We start from the raw sequence: 21,608 nt of genomic DNA on the forward strand, positions 1-21,608 counted from the left end.
TTATGCATTAAGTACTACTTGGGAGAACACACCTGAGGTCTAAGGCCTGGACAAGTTTGAAACAATGGAAAATAGCAGAAAATAAAAAGTCTGCACTCAGCTTTGCAGTCTTCCATTGAAATGCAGTCAGATGCTGCCCACTTTACGTTTTCACAGTTGTTTGGTGGTGGCTATGGCGGAGCTGCCACAAGAGGCCAGGTGGATGAGGGAAAGGTGAGGCAGGAGGAGCAGAGGCCCGAGGCGGCCGCCGGTCCGAGTGTCAGGTGAACTGAACTTCAGGTAAGAAGTTCTGACCTGCAGTCTATCTGGGTCAGATATAAACCAAGTTTAGGTGGAGTTTATTTTCGTTGTGCTGACTTTTTACAGTCAGTTACAATAACTCGTACTGCGTACTAGCCAGCATGATGGAGTTTCTACAGCTGGGTGGTGCTATGATGTTACTGATAGTGAACTTCATTTTATTCATAAGGTTAGTTAGTAGAGTTGCCAACCGTCCCCTAAAAAACGGAATTGTCCCGCATTCAGAGAAAATATTACTCGTTTCGTATTGAGGTGAAAAGGAGCACAGTTTGTCCCGGACTTCAGCTACAATGGAAAAAGACACAAAGCTGGAGTTATTCTGTGTCTTTACACTGTCAGCTGTCTCTTCTTCTCTCATTCTCTCACCCTCCCTCTCCTGTTGCTACTTCAATCATGAAACTGATCAATGATCAGCTGATTGTCTCTCTCGTTAGTTTATCGCCCACTTTGCGCCAGAAAGAGGAAGCCAGCGGTTGTCGCGCTAAAAAACAGCAGCACGTTTAAGCTTGATCAGCTGTTCTTAGAATTTATTTAATATTACTTTCTAGTATCAGCTGATGTTTGCTGGAGCCACAGCTGTAAAGCTGCTGGTCATGATGTCGGTTTGGATATGTGGTGAGAAACATCTCTCTCTCTATGACAGCTGGGATAGGCTCCAGCGCTCCCCGCGACCCTGAGAAGGATAAGTGGAAGCGAATGAATGGATGGATGGATTATTAGAGTTACAGTCATACATATTTTCAGAAGCTTGTATTTAATCTCCATAAGAAACAATCATATTTAGCAGCATGAAAATTACATATTTATTTAGAAAATTACGTATTTTTATTGGAAGATCATGAGGGAGGAAAATATATGGTTCTTCAAAACAGAAAAATAAACAAAAAATCCATATTATGGAGTTGACAAGTGGTGACACACGAGTAGAAAGCAAGATATTATTTCTTTCAAAATGACCATTAAACCTTAACAACCTTTGTAATATCACAAGACACATCATAACAATTCTGTTTTTGCACACGTCAAGTTCTACATCTTAATAGTTCACCAGCAAGTAGCTGCCTACTACTCCTTGATTCCTAAAGTACTCTGTGGTTGTGTGTTTAGACCCTGCTGGACTTTCTCTACTTTTGACTCTCTGTGCTAGTTTCCAAAACCTTCTCTTCTGCCTTTTTTCTCTTCCTTTCAGATCACTGATGTTCTTTATTTTTCCCTCTTTCACTCTATTTGTCCATCTTTCCCTTTATGAGAAACTCAGGCTGGCTGTTAATTTTTTCTCTACTTATTTTTTGATCCTCCCTGTTCCTTCTCTTTTGTTCCTCTACTGACAGCTTCCCCTTTGCTATTCTAGCCTGAAATGTACCATTTTGTAATTGCTATAATTTTTCTGAAGCATATGCATTTACACATATTAAGGATGAATATTCACAACACAAATATGTATTAAGCAACAGAAATGCTATCCGGTCTTTAAGTCTGATGTCATTAGCCGTTTCCAGGTCCAAACTCCGCTGCAGATCCCAAAGTCAAAGGAACTCTGCGGCATCACTGAGAGTTACAAACTGTCTAAATTCTTTCATCTTTAATAAAATGATCAGTGTGGCTGTTTTACCAGGTGTAACATCCAGGCATCCATGAAAACAGAATATATGAAATTTAACAGAGTTAGAAGTTAGCTCGCCGGTTTCCACCTTAACACCAGCTCTGTTATCACTTCCAACATAAATGAAGACAAAACTAAACAGCAGTGGCGTTTGTAGGGTTACTGATGTTGGACTAGCTGGTATATAATGATGTGCTACATGATTGCTAGCGACACAGCTATGTTAGCGTAACATAAACACAGTGAAACTTTTTTCCACTTGATAAAAGTTAACGTGAGGGTTCCCGATGGTTAGGCTGACAGTGATCACTGACTGTTTTTAGGGGCTTGTTCAGATTAAATAGAACAAGATAAAAAAGAATAAAAACATGTTAAAACACAACAGCCTTAATAAACACAGTAGTTTGGACCCGAAAGCAGGGTTCATACATTATCACTTAAAAGACCAGCTCTCGGGGCAGAGATAGCTCAGTAGATAGAGTGTTTGCCCCATGATCGTTGGGGGTTCAAATCCACTGAACAGCAGCTATCCTGAGATACCCTTGAGCAAGGTACCGTCTCTACACACTGCTCCCCGGGTCATGGATTGGTAGCTGCCCACTGCTTCACTGAGTAAATGGGTTAAATGCAGAGGACTAAGCATTTTCCTACAGGATTAATAAAGTATACATTAACTATGAGATTCAAGATCAGGCAAATTCCATAATATTCAACACATCTGTAAAGCAGAAATATCAGTAAAATACACAGGAAGTAATATGACTGAAATAGTAATAAAAATAACTTAATATAATTAGTGAATAGGACACTTTTGTGACATTTGCCAAAATCATTAGAAAAAGGGTCAACACCGTCAGGCAAAAATCCTGATGGTGCTGACAAAATACCCTACTTTCTCTCATAGCACGTTTTTCTGACAGACGCCATCTTGTTTTTCATCAGTTGCTTATGGCCTCTACTGTGGTGTTGATGCACTATGGGTGTGACACAGAGTTTTTTTTATCAGAAAGGTATGCAATAAATGAAATAAAAATTAAAAAAACTCACCAGAGCAGTGACCTCATGGCATGTGTATCAAACAGGAAGTGGTAAAGGGGTCCTCACAGTGTAAGTTACCCACAATAATTCCTGATTTTTTTGTACTTTTTAAAAAATCTGATGGTGTTGACAGAAACTTTGGACATGTTTTGTCCCTTATCTCAAGAATCACTGATATATTCTCAAAATCTTTCATAAACTGCCTGCTTTGCAGGAATGAGGTGGTAATTCGATTTTGGAGCAGTTCTTGAGCCATAACCTTTCCTCACTGTCACTGGTACAGTGCTGCACTGATGCCTTCCTGAGAGCAAATGCAAGCACAAAGAGTTAAGTCAGCAGTTTTTTGATGAGCTTTCAATATTTCCTTTAACTAACGGGGAGTGAGGTCCTTTTATCTCAGGCATGTCAGGAATACTGAAACCTGGGCTGACTGACCTGACCACAGCCTCTATGACTTCAGCATCACTGTGTCCTTTACACAAGAGGCCGACTGGCCCACAGATCTTGACACCTCTCCTTACTGTCACTTCTTGAAGCCTGTTTGCTGCTGTAGGAAACACGTTTTATGGAGCTGTCAGCTGACTCGGCGATGTTCTGTTCACTCTTTGACACACCCTGCTAATTGCTTATATTAACATCTCTTGGCTGGTCTGAGAATGGGTTGGCGTTCCCCGGACAAGCTGGAGGAGGCTTCTCTGCTTGGGCTGCTGCTGTGTTACTGCTGCATTTCTGCTCATCAGACTCACCTAATGAGATGGCTGGAACTGTTTCTTTTTGGCGAGGTGTCTGATGTCAGCTGGCAGTGATGATGATGATGCCACTCGAAGCTGCTTTTTCAAGTTTGATTCAGTTAGTCTTGAGTGGAAGCGCCTCTTTGCAAGAGTCAGTTTTGAAAAGACCTGTTCAAAGTGGTACGTTGTCCCAAACAGAGATGCACATTTCAGGGCATGTCTCGCCAGGATGGGAAAAGCCTCAGCATGAAAGTACAGTTTGTGAAAGTCCAGCAGAGAGAGGCTGTTATACTTAGCTTTGAGCTCGTAGTTGTTTTGCAGCCCAATTATTTCCACTTGGAAAGTGTCTGGCACAGATGGTTGCACATTAAACGGCGTAGCAAACATCTCCAGTTCCTTTTGGATATTCTTCACATCTTGAAACCTGTCATTAAATGCCTGAATGAGTTTTGCACAACGACTGTTGTTGTGATTTGGCGCTACACAAATAAAATTTAACTGAATTTAGAATTTGTTTGTTTTCTTTTATTGTGAAAGAACTATAGAGGAAGCGACCACCTTTTCGCACATGCGTAGAAAAACATCCTAGTTTCCGGAACCGATCAGGCAGCCAAAGGCAACAACATGGCTGCTGATAGCGATGTGAGTTTGTTTTGTAACATGTCAGTGTGGTTGTTAAGCGCGCTGTAACAATACGACAGCTGATTTTACGTTTACGTTTGTGTTTTGCAGCCCGAGTCGGAGGTTTTCGAGATCACCGACTTCACCACTGCGTCCGAGTGGGAGCGGTAAGCCAGCTGGTCATTACTCTGAAAACTAGGATTAGTCCACAGCTTTACGTGTTCCGCACAGCTCGCCCTCGGGAGACACGAACCTGCATTTATTTCTTCAGGCCTAAACATAACAACATGATTGTATATTACAGCGAACCTAACCTCAAATAGTCAAGCTAAAGAGTGAGGCTGTGTATCTGTGCATATACATTTACCACCACTCTGATATCGCACACCAGCATCACTAAAACTATAACACTGCACAGATATAGATGTGCTTCCGGTGTAGATGAATAGGAAGACTGATGCCATATGTGTGAGCCATTTTTAAATAATCTTCTGGATATTGATTACCAAACAAACTATAGCCAACTAAAATGTATTATTACAAAATGTGCGTTAAATAAAATGCATTTTCCAAGAACTGACCTGTAATTAGACACATTTGTCAATAAGGAACTCACCTGCTTGTTAGGGCTTGAGCCAGAAGTTTGAACTAGGAGTGGGTTTCCATAATCGATATTCCAATTAAAATCGATTTTAGCTTGAATAAAGTGATATTGATTCATTAAAATGGTTGTTTGTACTGCGTTGTCATGTCCTAATATGTTGATCCATTGGTTGGTGCAGCTCGTGTGTGCAGAGGCAGTTCAAATGGCTGCAGCCTCTTTAACGAATCACAGTTAACATTTGCATTCAGTCATATTCATTGCTTACTGTAGATGTAATATTTAAAGCACAGTGTGCTTGGAGGGAAATTCATTTCTGAAGATTAGTTTCAGTGGTTATTTAGCATGAACCAGACACTGTGCATGTATGCTGGGCTAATCTGTTCATCTGCCTGAAGTTTTGTGTCCAGAGTGGAGGAAGTGCTTAATGATTGGAAGCTGACAGGGAACACTGCACGGAAGGTTTCTCCAGAGAAGGTATTTTTTACTCATCAAATCTTTACATGCGTGTGAAGTATGCAGAAAGGAAGTATCTCACCTTCATCGTATGATGCTGCATTATCTGAACACAGGGGGAATACACCAGTGGAACCTGGGCGGAGAAGTCGCAGGAAATTAATTTTGCTGACTTCAAGTTCTACATAAGCCACTACTTTCTGAAACAAGAGTGTGAAGAGGATGATGGCAAGGACAACCTCGAGGAAGGTAGAGTCACTTTGTCTGCACTATTATCAACATCAGCTTTTCATTGACTGTTTGTTGTGAATGATGTCGACAGTGTTGGACAGTCCTGCTCAGTGCACATGCAGGCTGTGGTGGAAGGACCGTCACGTTTTCAGAATTTTGTTATCAGAACGATGACAAGCTGACATCCAGACTCCACACCCTTTATTATGTAGCTTTAGTTTTTATTATCCTGCAGGTTTGCAGAAATATTTATTATTATTAACATCATCCCAGGGCACAGCTGTGGGCCTCCATCCTCTGGTTTTCATGCTTTGACTCTGGCTTGTACCACAGCCTGCTCCCACACCACTGTTGAAACACTGATGAAGTAAACCTTGGAAAAAGCACGAGGTTTGGATGTATCCGCTTAAAAAAAGGAATAAACACCTTTTTTCTTTGTACAAATAAAAGCAGGCAAAGCAGAAATGTTACCTGGATACTTGCTTATTTGGTTGTGAATGGCAGTGGGCGTCCACTGAGGAGGGTAGCAAGGCTCCATCTTTGAAATTGAACGCTGCACTGAGGTCTAGCAGGACAAGCACAGAGATGAGTCCACTGTCAGAGGCCATAAGAAGATCATTTGTAACCTTCACTAAAGCTGTTTCTGTGCTGTGATGAGCTCTGAAACCTGACTGAAACTCTTCAAATAAACCTCTGCAGATGATCTGTTAGCTGTTTGACAACTACTCTTTCAAGGATGTTTGATATGAAAGGAAGGTTGGAGATTGGCCTGTAAGTCAGCTGGGTCTGTCCTGTACATCACTAGAGACACCAGTGATGTACAGGACAGTAAATTACTGCCACCTTGTGGCCGCAACAGAAATGAGCATCTGTGAAAGTCAACCCAGTACAGTTATTTTGGTAGATGTCCCACTTTAATAATCATATGCACCTCAGATGGTGTTTAAAATGAACAATGTTTTTGACACAGTTCTTCTATTGGCAGATGCTATACCGTTGGCAATGCAGGATCTTCTCTGTATGAACAATGATTTCCCTCCACGAGCCCACTGCCTGGTCAGATGGTAAGTTTAGTCTTTACTTTTTATGCTAAAAAACTGCTTCACTCAAAGTGGAGTGGAGTCATTTATCTGCACGCCTCACAGCGAGAAGGTCCCGGATCAAATCTGTGTGGAGATGCATCCTGTAACTGTGCCTGCGCAGGTTTCCTCCACAGTGCAAAGATGTGCATGTTAGGTTTGTTACGGATTCAAATATTGGGGATGGATACAAGAGGAAAAACCAAAATAACAACACTGGTCCAGCCGGGTTGAGTCAAACGATGATTTTAATGATCACACGCGTGGGAGATGGACACCGTACGCAGACAGCATCAGATCTCAAAATGGTGGAGCATTGATCAAACTCTTATAGCCTCTAGTGGCCCCCACCTAATCATAAAGCCTAAACATTCACATTCTTTCCCTCACACGGCGCCTAAGCTACGACCTTGGCTCCCTGTTTATCTGCTCCTGCTGAGATGGGGCAGAAAACCTCTCCAGTATGTTCTGTTCTCTTCTAATCAGACAAATAAGGCGATGACTTTCTGCGAACACTATTTCTTATAACTCAGCAGTATAATGCATCATAAAACAATATCATTCATTCACAATAAATCAGCAGTCTAATGTAATGCAAATCAGTTTAACTAATACAATAGTTATCAGCTTCGTCTAATTCAGGAGAATAATGCAAACTAAAACTACATAATAATTCACAATCTTTAATTAGGGGTCTAACATGGCATAAAATAATATTATAATCCCACAGGTTAAATGGATATGTGAGCTAGATACAGTGCATAGCATAAAGTGCAACATGAACATATAGTTTAAGTGTGTCTTTCATTTAAGAGAGCAAGTCCAGAAAGTGCAAGTGTTTCTGGCTTTGAGTTGCCAGAAAGACTTCGTAAATATAAGCAGAGAATCATAGATGCGTCTACAAAGAGGTAATTCAGACAATTTCTGAATATTTTATTTTTCTTCAGAGTGTAATAGTAAAATAATATCCCATTGATTAGTGATGGTCTTTATTGTTACCAAGGGATCTAACAGCATACAGAATGAAGCAAATGTTTCTTCCATCCTATGTGGATAAATGTCTGCTGTGATGCTGTATGTCTTGGTAGGTTTGGCATACGAGAGTTTGTGGTCATCAGCCCTGGAACGAACTGTGAGGCCGTCATCAGTGAGTCGAAATGCAACCTGCTTCTAAGCTCCATCTCCATCTCTCTGGCCAACAGTGGCTGGTAAGTTACGGTCATCGCACTGCGTGGAAGGTTTTGTGAGCACATTAGTGCCTCCTGACGGTGTGATGTGTGTTCATGTTTGAGTTTTAAGTGTGCAACTGAAGGAGTGATGGTTCACCCTTTGAAGGCGAACCATTTCTCTCTCACTATCGATAACGCCACAGTTTTCCCTTCTCCTCAGGTTAAGAGCTTTGGTGTCATCCTAGACAGTTCACTTTCCTATAAATCTCACATCAATAATTTCACCTATTCTGCCTGTTTCCATCTATGCAGCATTTTTTTTTTTGCCTGTCCCATTTGGTTCTTTAGCCGTCAGAATTGTTGTCTGAAGACCAACAAGGAGACCCGATGGATTTACTTTGCCAAATGGATCATCGTGGCATTGCCGTACTGGTCCATTTGATCGACCTTTGTTGTTGTTATTATTTATTTTATTTTATTTTCAGTTGTTACAGACGGGACAGACATGACTGAGGGATAGGAAAGGGAGAAAGAAAGAGGAAGGAAAAGAAAAACAGAAGGGGAGAGGGACAGTGAGAGAGGGCACTTAAAAAGAGAAAGAAGAGAAAAAAATCTTCTGGATCACCTGTTGAGAGAAAAAGAAAAGAAAACAAGCAAAAAAAACAAAGCAACATACTAAACACAACACCATCGCATTAATCTAGCTAAGTGTAAACAGCAGTAAATACTAAATATTGAATGTTGTTGTGCAGCACGCAGGACAGACAGCGCACAATGTGCTTGGAAATAGCACCAATAAAGGTGTAGTTTATGTCTATGAACAGTGAACACCCGTGTGCACACCTGTGTGGATCAGCGCGCTTGTATTCAAAAGGTTTCTCCATGTAACGGTCTGCAAGAGGATGTAGAGAGCCATAGCCCATTCTCCAGGGCATGAAGCAGGCATGGAGGAGATCCAGGCTCCAGACATCCAGAGGCCCCAGAGTGTGAGAGCCCAAGGAGGACCACCGGAGGGGCATCCGTGCCACCCTCCTGGGAAGAGCTGAGGAGAGCCCCAGACGAGGGGTCACCCCAGTAGCCACGGAGCAGAAGCCAGAGGGGGCTGCAGTGGCGTGCCCACCGGCTCTGCCGGCAGCCAGCTGTGCCAGAGTGAACCGAGCCGCAGGCCCGAGGGCCCCCTTTGCCCAGGAAGAGGCCCCGATGGCCAGCAGAGAACGGGGGTGTGTGAAGACCCCAAACCTCCCTCCTCTCGCTCATGTGTAGTGTTGCTGCGTGTTGTTCTAAGGTGCATTTAAAACATGGGAGAGCATGGTGCTGCTGCCAGAGAGCAGCAGGTGTTAGCACGGCCCCTCCCGAGAACCCTCAATGTCTACATGGATTTAAAGTTGAGAGGTGGGCACCGGCGCCAGAGGTGGGGTATGCAGCGTTAACAGATTACGTCCTTCTCTCTCCACCCAGTCTTCGTCCATTCTTGTCCACAGTCTCGTTACCTCCTGTATTGACTACTGCAATTCTCTTTTGCATGGTCTCCCCCATAAATCCCTCCATAAGCTTCAACTGGTTCAGAACTCTGCTGCTCGCATTATCACCAGAACCCCCTCCTACCAGCACATCACCTGTTCTTCAGGAACTTCACTGGCTCCCAGTGGAGTTCCAGATAATATACAAACTTCTGCTCACCTTCAAGGCCATTCATAACCTCGCTCCTCCTTACCTTTCTGACCTGTTCAGCACTACCTGTTCTGCCCGCTCACTTCGATCTTCTTCTTCTATCCAGCTTTCTGTGCTTCCCTTCCGCCTCAGCACCATGGGAAGCAGAGCTTTCACCTGCTCTGCTCCCAGGCTGTGGAGCTCTCTGCTCCCACATATAAGAAACACTGGTTCTCCCCCAGTTCAAATCTCAACTCAAAACCCATCTGTTCAAATCTGCATGTTCACTGTGAATCCACTGTTTGTTCATTTTATCTCTTACTTTTGTTTTTATTGCTCTTCATTGTGTCAGTGTTCTGTTATGTGTTTTTATCTATTGTACAGTGTCCTTTGGTGTCTTGAAGGGCGCTTTATAAATACAATTTATTATTATTATTGTTATTCTACTGGAAGAAGAGTTTTACATTTAGATTGGCTTTTATTTTTTATATTATTTCACTATCAATCTGAAAAATGTTAAAAAGCCTTTAAATTAACATGGTCTCATCCACCCCATGCCCCCCCTTTAGACTCACCCCTGTTTGCTGCAGGTAAAATGCGACGGTTGCAGGCTGTGACATGTAAACATGGTATCAGACTAAATGAATAGTTCATCAACATATTTGAATGTAGCCTGACTTCTGTAGCTTTCCTGCTGTGATGGAGGACGAGCTCTTTCAGAATAAAGGTTTTAATGATGATCACGAGAGCAGCGCTGCTGAAAGAAGTTTTCTTTCACTTTACCTGAGCTCACCGTCTCAGTAACGCCTCTTTGCTCCTGTCAGTGTGTAAACTTCAGCTCCACGTCAAACTGCAGCGTCATCATCACTGCTGCTGTGTTATCAGTGTTTTTGTTTAACACTGGGGATGTGTGGGCTTAATGTTGTCAGACCTTTTATTCACATGCTGCTCCTAAATAAGTTTGGTTTGCATGGCTGTTTATACTCACAAATGTGGCTGAATAATGTATATGTGTTAGTCCCCGTAGGCCGTAGCGAAATAACTCTGCATTTAACCCATTCACCCAATGCAGCGCCTGGGGAGTGTGTAGGGACCTTGCTCAGGGGTACCTCAGCTTAGCTTTTCACTTGATTCAAACCCCCAACCTTCTGATCCCGGGGCAGCCACTCTACCTACTGACCTATCCCTCACACACGTTTACATCGTTGAACAAGTCTGTGCTACAGAGCACGCTGCATCGCAGCATCGCAGCATCGCAGCAAAGAATTGGTTTGGAGGATTTTTTTTAGAAGTGATGAATTGCTGCAGCCCCAGATTACGCCAATGAACACAACATATTAAAACCAGTCTGTGTAGCACTCAGCGGTCCGTGCAGTGACAGTGCTGACATACATGCCAGTACAATGCAGTTCTGCAGCTTGTTGCTCTGTGTTTCAGTCGGACTGTTTAGTTTAGCTGGATTGTTGCTGGTTGAGAGAAACTGAAGCTGGATGTCGGGCGTGTACCAGAGATCCTGCTAGTAATGCCTTCTGCTGTTTATCTTGTGTTCAGTCAGGTGCCGATGTTTGTGCAGATCCAGCAGAAGTGGAGGCGGATGTATGCCGGAGAGTGCAAAGGACCAGGCGTGCGCACCGACTTTGAGATCGTTCACCTGCGTCGAGCGCCCGTGCAGTACAACCACCTGTCCGGCCTGCTCGACATCTTCAAATCTAAGATAGTAAGTGCTCTGGAACAAACATCTTTATATGGATCATATTTCAAGGTTGTTTGTTTGTTTTTAATAAAGAAAAATTAAAATTGTACAGCCACAGAGCGTCATGTACCCATGTTCTACAAGTATCACCTCAGCATCCTGTTCCAGACCATTTTAGGACGATGTGAATCCTGTTAAATGCAACTAATAATCATAAAAGCATCCACGAAGTGCATGTAAATGTATTTTCTAAAACATTTATTCATCTGGTTTTTCCTGCTCATGTACAGTCTCTCCTCCTCCTCCTCCTCCTGCTGTGCTCTGACAGTCACACAAAAACTGTATTCAACTTGAAAATAACACAAACATCTTATCTTATAATAGGAATATATTCTTGTAATAGTTTGTCAAAGAGCAGGTTGATAACAGTACAGCACACTGCTTAGTTATGTGAACATTGGGAAAACAGAAGAGGAAGAAGAAGACGTCTAATTCTGTGTAAATTCGGTTTCTGGATTTTTGTGAAATTAATTTGTGAATAAAATAAAGACTGTTAGGAAGTGGATGTTGGTTTAATGATCAGTTTGTTTGAACTTTGTTTATTCCTATTCCTGGAAACACAATGGATTCCCAGACATCACGTTGTTTAACCCTTTCATGCACAGTGGTCTGCAGCTATTCAAAGGCTGTTTTCTTGTATTTGTGTTGATGTTGATGGTAAACTTGCACAGAAACACTACACACTGATGTCTCCATACCCTTCATAAGTCAAAACCGATGTTGTCCACCTAAGTGGACATTTAAAAAATGAAGTTCAAAAATCTTATATTCATTCCTAAAGAAGAATAAAAATCCTGATTGATGTTGTCATCATCCACACATGAGGGTTAAATGTGTTCAGTATGTTCCCAGAAACAGCCGACAATGACGAGGTGTAATCCACGCCTGTACAGAGAGATTAATGCTGCAGCTTGTTACCATAAACATGAGCTGATGTCTTCCTGTTGTCATCAGGGTTGTTCCCTGTTCCCTCTGCCTCCAGTCAACATCGCCATTCGCTTCACCTACGTGCTCCAAGACTGGCAGCAGTATTCATGGCCACAGCAGCCTCCAGGTAGGCAGTACATGTTATGGTATTAATACACAAATAAAAAAAAATGTAATATTATTATTAAGAAATTATTAAATTTTTTTAAATACATGTCAGCAAGTGGCTGACATCCAGAAACCCTGCCAGTGGCTTTTAGGAGGCGTGTGTGTGATGCAGGTCATGTTGTTGTTTCCTGTGGAACGATTGTACCTGCTGGTTCCAGGTCGTTCTTCTGATAAGTCTTTTCACTCGTCTGTCTGAAATCGTGTGGGGAGCGCTTGGTCGTGGCTGGTTTATCGTAAATAAATAAAAACCCTGCAGGGGCAACGCCAGGTTTATGGCCCCAACAGTGCTCACTGGAACCTTCAGTAACTTAGAAGTTCTTCTGTAGCCGATGCCATCAGTCTTAAGTGTGCAAAGGTCTTGAGAGAGCTTGTTGGTTTTACCCATCATGAGACGCTTCTTGTGTGAAACCTGGCTAATGAGGCCATAGTTGGGACTGAACCGGCTGATATTAATTTGCACTAAGTGGCAGGATTGCTCTGTAATTACTCATAAATGTGTCTTTTTGCACCTTTCTTTCTGTCCAATACATTTCCCCCGTGTCATTCTTCATTGTTAGATGTCATGTACGGACATCTATGGTAGCGCTGGGTGATATGAGCAAAATGTAATATCACAATATTTTTTTGCTATATCACAAAACACGAAATAAATCACGATATGTTTAAGTTATTTTCAACCATATAGGATCTAAATTTGCACTTATTCAAACCGACCATTCAGGATGGTTTTCTATTGTCAACATAAAAATGATCTGAATGAACTGAAATGTTTTCTTTTAACCATCAGCTGCACACAGAGGATTTTCACAGATTACAGTATAATCACAGTAAGTCTCTTTCTGTGGTCAACACTAGACTTTAACATCAAAAGATCACAGCAACAAAAAACGACGTCAAGAAAAAAATCATGAGTCAAAATAAAACGACTGAAATGAAAAAGCTGCTCTGTTGTTCCTATAAAAATGGCAAAATAAAAAAAATGGATGACATCAAATTACAGAAACAAGTCGAGACAGTGACTATAAAACAGTTTATTTAATGTTTGCTTGGTGTGCAGGGAGACGTTGACATGCAGGGTTCAAAACATCGTTACTTTTGCAGCGAGATTCAGTCTCTCACCGTCTGAAACTCCTGATGTCGCCATATTTTTACCTGTTCAGTTCAGTTCAGTTTTATTTATACAGCACCAAATCACAACAACAGTCGCCTCAAGGTGCTTTATATTGCACAGTATTGTACAATAATAGATACAGAGAAAAACCCAACAATCATATGACCCCCGATCAGCAAGCACTTTGGGGACAGTGGGAAGGAAAAACTCCCTTTTAACAGGAAGAAACCTCCAGCAGAACCAGGCTCAGGGAGGGGCGGGGCCATCTGCTGTGATTGGTTGGGGTGAGAGAAGGAAGACAGGATAAAGACCTGCTGTGGAAGAGAGACAGAGGTTAATAACAGGTATGATTCAATGCAGAGAGGTCTGTTAACACATAGTGAGTGAAGAAGAAACACCCAGTGCATCATGGGAATCCCCCGGCAGCCTACGTCTATTGCAGCATAACTAAGGGAGGATTCAGGGTCACCTGGTCCAGCCCTAACTATATGCTTTAGCAAAAAGGAAAGTTTGAAGCCTAATCTTGAAAGTAGAGATAGTGTCTGTCTCCTGAATCCAAACTGGAAGCTGGTTCCACAGAAGAGGGGCCTGAAAACTGAAGGCTCTGCCTCCCATTCTACTTTTAAATACTCTAGGAACAACAAGTAGGCCTGCAGAGCGAGAGCGAAGTGCTCTAATAGGGTGATATGGTACTACAAGGTCATTAAGATAAGATGGGGCCTGATTATTTAAGACACAGGCATCGAACTCCAGGCCTCGAGGGCCGGTGTCCTGCAGGTTTTAGATGTGTCCTTGATCCAACACAGATGATTTAAACGGCTAAATCACCTCCTCAACATGTCTTGAAGTTCTCCAGAGGCCTGGTAATGAACTAATCCTTTGATTCAGGTGTGTAGACCCAGGGTGAGATCTAAAACCTGCAGGACACCAGCCCTCGAGGCCTGGAGTTGGCAAAGCCTTATTTAAGACCTTGTATGTGAGGAGCAGGATTTTGAATTTTCACCATCGTACGTAGAAAAACTCACAATACATCGAGTTTATTTGTTATATTGTTTGATTTAAAGTTGTTTCTCTGCATGTGTGGATTGGATGGGTTGTTACCAACATCTAGTGAGAATTCCATGTGAACATCACCTTTAGAAATATATGTAGACAATTGGTGATGCGTTCAATATGTTTTACGTGTGTGTGTCACAAACAGAGGTTGGTTGTGTTACTGAACTCCCTGACTGTGAGGACGCCCTGGGTGGGCTCTGGTGACAGACTGCCTGCTTTGCTGTTTGGACGATTATTCAGTTTTTTGTGTTTTTCCCTGCAGATTTTGATGCGCTCCTTGGTGGCGAGGTGGGGGGGGTGGAGTTTGGGAAGTTTCCATTCGGTGCCTGTGAGGAGCCAATAAGGTAAAAACTGATGATACTTTCTAAAAATTACAGTCACATGTTTTCTGCACACTGAGCAGTCGGTGTGACGGCTTTGTTGCTTATCACGTGGTCTTGGAGCCTCTTCATCATCATCCTTATCTGTGGGTCTGAGGAAGACTTACTTTGTTTGCTGTTACTGTGTTTCTGTTTTTCACTTTTGTAGTGAACTTCATCTCGCAACAACCTGGCCTCATCTTACTGAAGGCATAGTTGTGGATAATGACGTGTACAGGTAAGGCTGTGTGTGCAGTGTTCTGGTGTACTGTACTAAGAGCAGCTGCAATATACCAGCTAGATCGTTTTGTTACCTCGCAACACTCAGCCTCACTGCAACTGCGTCACCAGCTGAGCCACGAGGAAACCGATGGGCTCAAATTGTGGTCATAAATATTTTGTACTTGTGAGTTCAAACTCACACACTGCTAGGGAACCTGAGCGCAGAGTTTTACACACAGTTTGTTGCTTTGTGTCTGTAAGACGACCTTAACAAAAAAAAAATTGTAACTCGTGTAAATATTTTTTACAAACACACAAATTCTCATCTGTAGATGCACAAACATGAAATCTTCAGATATTCTGGCTTACAAGGTTACAAAGCTCACAACTACACATTTGATTTGCAAGTACAATTGACCACAATCTGAGCCCATAGAAACCAGCACTAATCAGCCAGTGACCACAGCTGATGCTAGCGTGGGCTAAAGTGCACCACACTGAGTGATGAGGTACCCGGGCTAGAAAGACAACTCCAGTTTGAGGCGCATGTCCTCCTGACATTTGGTGTTTGTGTTAACGATCCAATGGAAAAGCTTTGATGGGAGTGAGCTGTTCACTTGCACTATAGCACACAAAACGCTGCGCTGAGCACTGAGTGTTGCATCCGTGTACACACTGCATTGCTTCATATTTCACTCGTAAAGTAGGAAATGGGTGGAGCAGTTTATTAAAAGGGTAAACGTACATGGGTTTGATTGTAAGGCCCAAACAGAGCTGGCACAGGTCTAACAAGCATGAAGGGACAAACTGAGTGTGACATAAGGAAATGCTTACATGTGTAATTATCTTGATTACTGGTGAAGGACTACGTCACATGTAATCAAACATGACTCATTACTTATAAAAACCCTTTAACTAAAAGTGTATCAGAAACTCTCCTCTACTGTTTACTCTGGTTATCACCCAACAGTGACCTCGACCCTCTTCAAGCTCCTCACTGGTCAGTTCGAGTCAGGACGGCTGAAAATCCTCAGTGTTTACTGGGTAAGTTAAACTGATCAGTGGGACACTCAGGGACAGAGACCATGATGCTTTGGGGCAGACCACAGAGGTTTTACTAGTCAGTACAGATTTCAAACACACCACTACATACTACATTAAGGTCAGTGCATTAAGTGCACTGACCTTAATGTTGTATTTTTCTGGTTGCTAATACACTTGGATCCATTACAAACATACACATTGTTGTGTGATGTGTGAAGACTTTTTATGGCTTTGTTTTTTGTCCAAACAGCACAGAGGAAACTATTTCTAAGCTAAAATTCATGCATCAAATGATACGCAGCAGATAAGACGGATGTAATCAAGCTACCGATAGAAAGAACATAGTGAAGGACAAATAAAGTGTCTTTTTTTCCTCATTGTTCTATGTGTGGGCCTCCTACTTCCTCCCACAGTCCAAAGTCATGCAGTTAGTGGGGACAGGTTCATTGGGGCCCTAAATTTCCCACGGTGTGAATGTCTGTCTCTGTGTTTGCCCTGCGACAGACTGGCGACCTGTCCAGGGTGTGCCCCGCCTCTCATGACAGCCCCAAGCACTTTACATGTGATGTAAAGTGGACTTTTCTTTTGTTGCCACGTCCATGATTTAGAAAATGTTACACAGATGTTGTCCTGCTTCGCTGTGCTGAAGCGTGTGCTTCATGAAAAGTTTGAATAAGAAAATATCAGGTCAGTAACTGTTTGTGTTCCCTGTAGGTGAGGCTGTGACAGAGCTCTTTAAACTCTGCTGTAGGACTGAGTCTACAGAGGAGATTCCTGGAAGAGGATACGCTGAAGATGAGGGCAAAGGTCAGGTTCCTGGCTTTACTTGTTGAGTGACCATACTGCATTCTGGAAACGTGCGTAGCTTACTGGGAGATCTGGGCATCTGTGCTGACCCAGGCCTCAGCAATTGAACAGAAACTCTTGGATGTGTTTGTCGTCTGTAGAAAACAGTGATATCAGCTCTGCTTTGTCCAAGCTGACCGAGCCAGCAGCAACTGTGCCCATTTCCAAACTGTCTGTCTCCAACATGGTGCACAGTGCCCGGAAGCACATTCGCCGCCATCGACGCATCGATGAGTCGCCCCTTAACACCGAGATACTCAATTCTGTCCTTCTGGTAAGAGTTAATCATGTAACCTGTTTAAAAGGCATTAACTAGTCGGAGTTGACTAATACTTGACTGAGTTTTAATGGTTTCAGCTCATTTTATGAGGAAACTGATTCTGACAGAAGAGGTGTGGATCCCGTGTTAGGAGACGGTGAGCGTGATATTCAGAGCAGCAGAGACCTCGGAGCGTGTGGTAGTTTGACTCGTACTGATGTGGCTCCTCTGCTTCTTGTCACAAACAGTTTTTCCTTCCTGGTTACTGTTGAGCCCGTCACACTCAGCAGCTCGAGCTAAGACAGCCTTGAATCTTCAAACTACAGCCGTAATTGCATTTATGTCTTAGAGTGCTGGCCACAGATATTGATCCCATCTGACAGCAGCTCAGTAAAGCACAAGAGCGTCATCTTAAACAGGATATCAGGCAGCGTTCTTATTTTTATTGTCTATTTCTGGTCACATCCTGCTTTTGCCACTGAGCGATCAGCATCCTGTGTTTTATCATGAAGTGATGACTACGTGAGCTGCACTTGTTTAATTCTTCTAACATCTAGAAAACAACAGAGTTTCTAAATGACAGACTTATTTATTTGTGTTTGTGTCTCAGTATCTGTTTCCAGATGCTGCTGTGGAGAAGTCTGACTGTAAGAATAACACTCAGCTGTCCAACTCCAGTGGGACATCGGAGCAAGAGAAAACCTCTGATTATGTATGTTTGCCTCTTCACCACTCGCACACTCAAGGTTACACTCAGGTCAGGTCCAATATAAGTTTCAGAGTGAAGACAGGCTCAGTGCTGTCAGTACTTTGTCAGGATTTTTATTAGAATGTATTAAATTTGGTGTCCTGCTGTTTGATTTCATGCTGGTCTTTTCCCTCGTTGTAGAACCTTTTCCACCAGCTGAAGTCAGCCCCCAGTGACAGTCTGACCTACCGTCTGGCTCTGTGTGTGTGTCTGGTCAACTATTACTACGGTGGGCTGCGGGCTGTTGGACACCTCTGGCAGGAGTTTGTCCTTGAGTTGCGTTACCGGTGGGAAAATAACCATCTTATTTGTGGGTGGGTACCTCACAGGCTCGTGCTGCTTTGATTTTAAAGATGTCACACATATTAACATTTTCATTTTATAGCAGGTAAAATAAGTAGGGATGGGTATCGAAAACCGGTTCTTGTTGAGAACCGGTTCCCACTGTTTCAGTTCCTTGGAAGTGTTTGCCATTTTTGCAAACGATTCCCTTATCGATTCCAGTCGCCCCGAATGACGTCACCACGTTGCGGAGCGTCATTTACCTGGCAGGAAACATGGCGCGTAAGCAGCTCAAACGCTCAAAAGTTTGGTTAGACTTTACGAGAACGGATGACAACAGGGCAACTTGCAATACTTGCAAAGTGGATGTTTCATTTAAGGGAGGAAACACTACGAATATGCAAAAGCATTTGCTCACAAAACACGTGATGACCTTAAATGAATGTCGTGTTTTTAATTCCGCTCCGGACTCGTGAATCTCAACCCAGCAGCAGCGGTAACGTTTGCACGTCCTCTCCCGTTAATGCGGCAGGTAAATAATCAACAACAGTGCATATTATGTTAGCGCGATCTGCCTTATTACAAAACCATTACTGTGCATTTAGTGACCATGATGAGACAGACAGAGTCTGGCTCAGATGCTGGCAGCTCTCGCTGCAGTCTACCGGCAGCGTCTCCTTTCAGGCCAGGATAGACGAATGTCACCGAGCAGTGACTCAGTTTGTGGTCAAAGGCTTGCACCCGTTTGCCACAGCAGATGCCCCCGATTTTCGGTAAGTGAATGTGTTTAATTGTAGGCAGGGACATTACTGGATATTCTTGTGTAATTGCTACAGAATAATTTATGTTATACTTTGTTATTGCTACAGAAGAACATTTACAATTTTTTTTCCTGGGGACCCTGGGACACCCCATTGAAGAGCCGTAGGCTGTGGATCATTAAGATCTCACTGTTGGGTTTGTAAGGCCATGTTACTCCTAAATTTCTATCTTGTTCAAAGAGAAGATATAAAACAAAGTTCTAAGCTAATCGACCTTAGTGTTCTCCTTTTTTTAAAAAGAATCGATAAAGAATCGAATCGTTAAACAGAATCGAAAATGGAATCGGAATCGTGAAAATCTTATCAATACCCATCCTTAAAATATGTATTGAACACGTCAGCAGTTCTCTAAGCAAATATATTTCTAAAGGTGCTTTGATGTGAAATTATCACCAGATGTCGGTAACACAGGGACATTAAACACACAGACATTTATTTATTACTTTATACAAATGTTGGTGATGACAGTTCATGGCAGCTTCTGTATGGAGAAACCAGTCCCATCATTGCTCATGACTTTGACCCACTCACCACACAAACAGTCTCTAAATCCCGAATGCTCCGTGGATCCTTCCCACAGATTCGGCTCAGGTGATTGGCTGGGCCGTTCCAGCAGCTTTACTTGATTTCTCTGAAACCAACGGTTTCCATTGGCTGTGTTTGAGATCATGGTCTTGCTGAAACATCCATCCTTGTTTCATCTTCATCATCCTGGTAGATGGCAGCAGATTTTAATCAACAATGTCTCCATTCATCCTTCCTGGAGTTATGTTTAATGGCTCAGTCCCTTTTGCAGCTTGTTATAAAGTTTTTATGCATAACTTTTCTAAGCAATCACACATTTTTTTGGGAACATCAAAATCATAATGCTCCCACCTCCAGACTTCAGTGTTGCTGTGGTGTTTTTGGGATGAAGCCACCCAAACACGGTGTGTTTACAGCATTCAAAGAGTTTTGCTCTTAACAAAGGTGGTCGCACTTTTCTCCTCTCCTCCTCTCCCTTAGCTTCCCTGCTTAGCCTCTTATGTCCTTGTCTTGTCTCGTGTTTTTTGTATTACTTTTCCCTGGAACACTCTCTCACAGTCTGTTCTCTAAAACCTAAAAGAGGAATTATGGATTTGATCAACTGGTCCCTGAATGCAATTGACACCCCTTTCTCAACGAGAAGTTTGGGCTCGGGTGAGCCTGAGTGCTGAAGATATCTACCTATTCGGAACCATGGTAACAGGGTTCTGGCTGATCGGAGCTGGCTTGGCCCTGACTTATCGAAGAATTAAGAAAGCGGAACCAGCTGTTCAAACCCCCACAAGGCTGCCCGCTGGGATTGAAACGATGGGAAGAGGCGTGAGTTTCTCAAAATGAGCTCATTGAGTGCAGCATGGATAAGATCTTGGAGAAGCTTACGGCTGCTGTGAATACTCAGAATAAGACTTCTGAGTGCAAATTGGATCACATCTTGGAGAAGCTCACTGCGGTCGTTGTTAACTTGTTATTTTCTGTTATATTGCGAGAGTACTGTTGCCTGCGAAGGGTTGTTGTTGGTGTGGAGAAAAATGGCGTAACAAATAAAGCGCTTGGAGTGAGACTACGACGTCGTGTCTTTTGAGTTAACAGTCGTGAGTTCTCAGAATCGGCTCTCTGAGCACAAGAATGACAACATCACGGAGCGCAAGTTTGATAACATCATGGAGAAGCTCACGGCTCTCCAATGGGAGATTGAGAGACCAGTGTCGGAGTGTTAGAACAGCTTTGAAATTCATATGAGCTGTTCGCACTAAAGTAAAAACTTCCATCACTTATGCGGATACCCCTTCGGCCCCAGCTGTGGGCTCAAGGCTGGGGCCGAACAACAACTCCCTGATAACGACTGTGTTTAGACTGTTCTTCCCACTCCATGCAAGGCCACCTGGGTTGGCTGGAAGACTGTTTACTTAGCCTGGCAGGGAGGAGGACACTGCCTCAGCTGAACTCTGGACACGCACACGCTTACACAGACATATATATACACATGCAGATGTACACTCCTCCCCCCTCCAAACGCCTTCGACGCTTATTCCCCTCCGATGCTGACGGTGGATCAAGGAGACCAGCGCACGCAGGCCCGGATGTACTGTCTACACTGGCTGTCTCTCACCCTTTACCCATCCCTGTTGCTTGTCATGTGTTTCTTTCGTGTATTAAGAGTTTTTTCATGTGCAGAGGTGTTTTTTTCTGTTCTCAAACTGATCTCCCTGTTGGAGCTCAGTCTGGGGGGAGTTATTTTTTTCTCCTTATCTTTCCTCATGTGGTGCATTTTCCATTGTTACACCTCTCTGACCTGTCTTCCCCATGTGATGTTTGTGTCATGTATGTATGGTCAGAAGGGTAAGATGGCGCTGGCAAAGGTCGGCAGCCTTAACCCAATTTCCATCGGGGTCAGCCTTCAGGATCAATAAAGTTTTATTGAATTGAATTGAATTATGTGACCAAACTATGTTAAAGTTAAAGCGTATTGTTGTACCTATGCATTACACTGGAGCAGAGCTTACATACA

The 21,608-nt window shown here is 43.0% G+C and overlaps 1 protein-coding gene across 5 annotated transcripts in view; it reads left to right on the forward strand.

The window, feature by feature from the left end:
• The first annotated feature begins 4,217 nt into the window (after positions 1-4,217).
• The window catches only part of rab3gap1 (RAB3 GTPase activating protein subunit 1), a 40,611-nt gene continuing 23,220 nt past the window's right edge, over positions 4,218-21,608 (forward strand). For 2 of the 5 annotated variants that reach the window (XM_086271528.1, XM_086271532.1), the window contains exons 1-15: positions 4,219-4,314; positions 4,405-4,460; positions 5,293-5,371; positions 5,467-5,599; positions 6,567-6,645; positions 7,749-7,868; positions 11,031-11,196; positions 12,187-12,286; positions 14,757-14,838; positions 15,023-15,091; positions 16,046-16,119; positions 16,834-16,926; positions 17,067-17,239; positions 17,835-17,936; positions 18,114-18,286. In XM_086271528.1, coding sequence (XP_086127654.1) covers positions 4,297-4,314; positions 4,405-4,460; positions 5,293-5,371; positions 5,467-5,599; positions 6,567-6,645; positions 7,749-7,868; positions 11,031-11,196; positions 12,187-12,286; positions 14,757-14,838; positions 15,023-15,091; positions 16,046-16,119; positions 16,834-16,926; positions 17,067-17,239; positions 17,835-17,936; positions 18,114-18,286 — 1,517 coding nt within the window. In that variant the 5' untranslated portion in view covers positions 4,219-4,296. Of the gene's footprint in view, positions 4,315-4,404; positions 4,461-5,292; positions 5,372-5,466; positions 5,600-6,566; positions 6,646-7,748; positions 7,869-11,030; positions 11,197-12,186; positions 12,287-14,756; positions 14,839-15,022; positions 15,092-16,045; positions 16,120-16,833; positions 16,927-17,066; positions 17,240-17,834; positions 17,937-18,113; positions 18,287-21,608 lie in introns of all 5 variants that reach the window. The other 3 variants (XM_086271533.1, XM_086271529.1, XM_086271530.1) reach the window with 3 other exon arrangements.

Source organism: Aulonocara sp. 'chitande type north' Nkhata Bay, linkage group LG18 (assembly GCF_057382095.1).
Source record: "Aulonocara sp. 'chitande type north' Nkhata Bay isolate Kocher_YH1m ecotype deep benthic linkage group LG18, A_spYH_male_GT1.1, whole genome shotgun sequence".
NCBI classification, from domain to species: domain Eukaryota; kingdom Metazoa; phylum Chordata; class Actinopteri; order Cichliformes; family Cichlidae; genus Aulonocara; species Aulonocara sp. 'chitande type north' Nkhata Bay.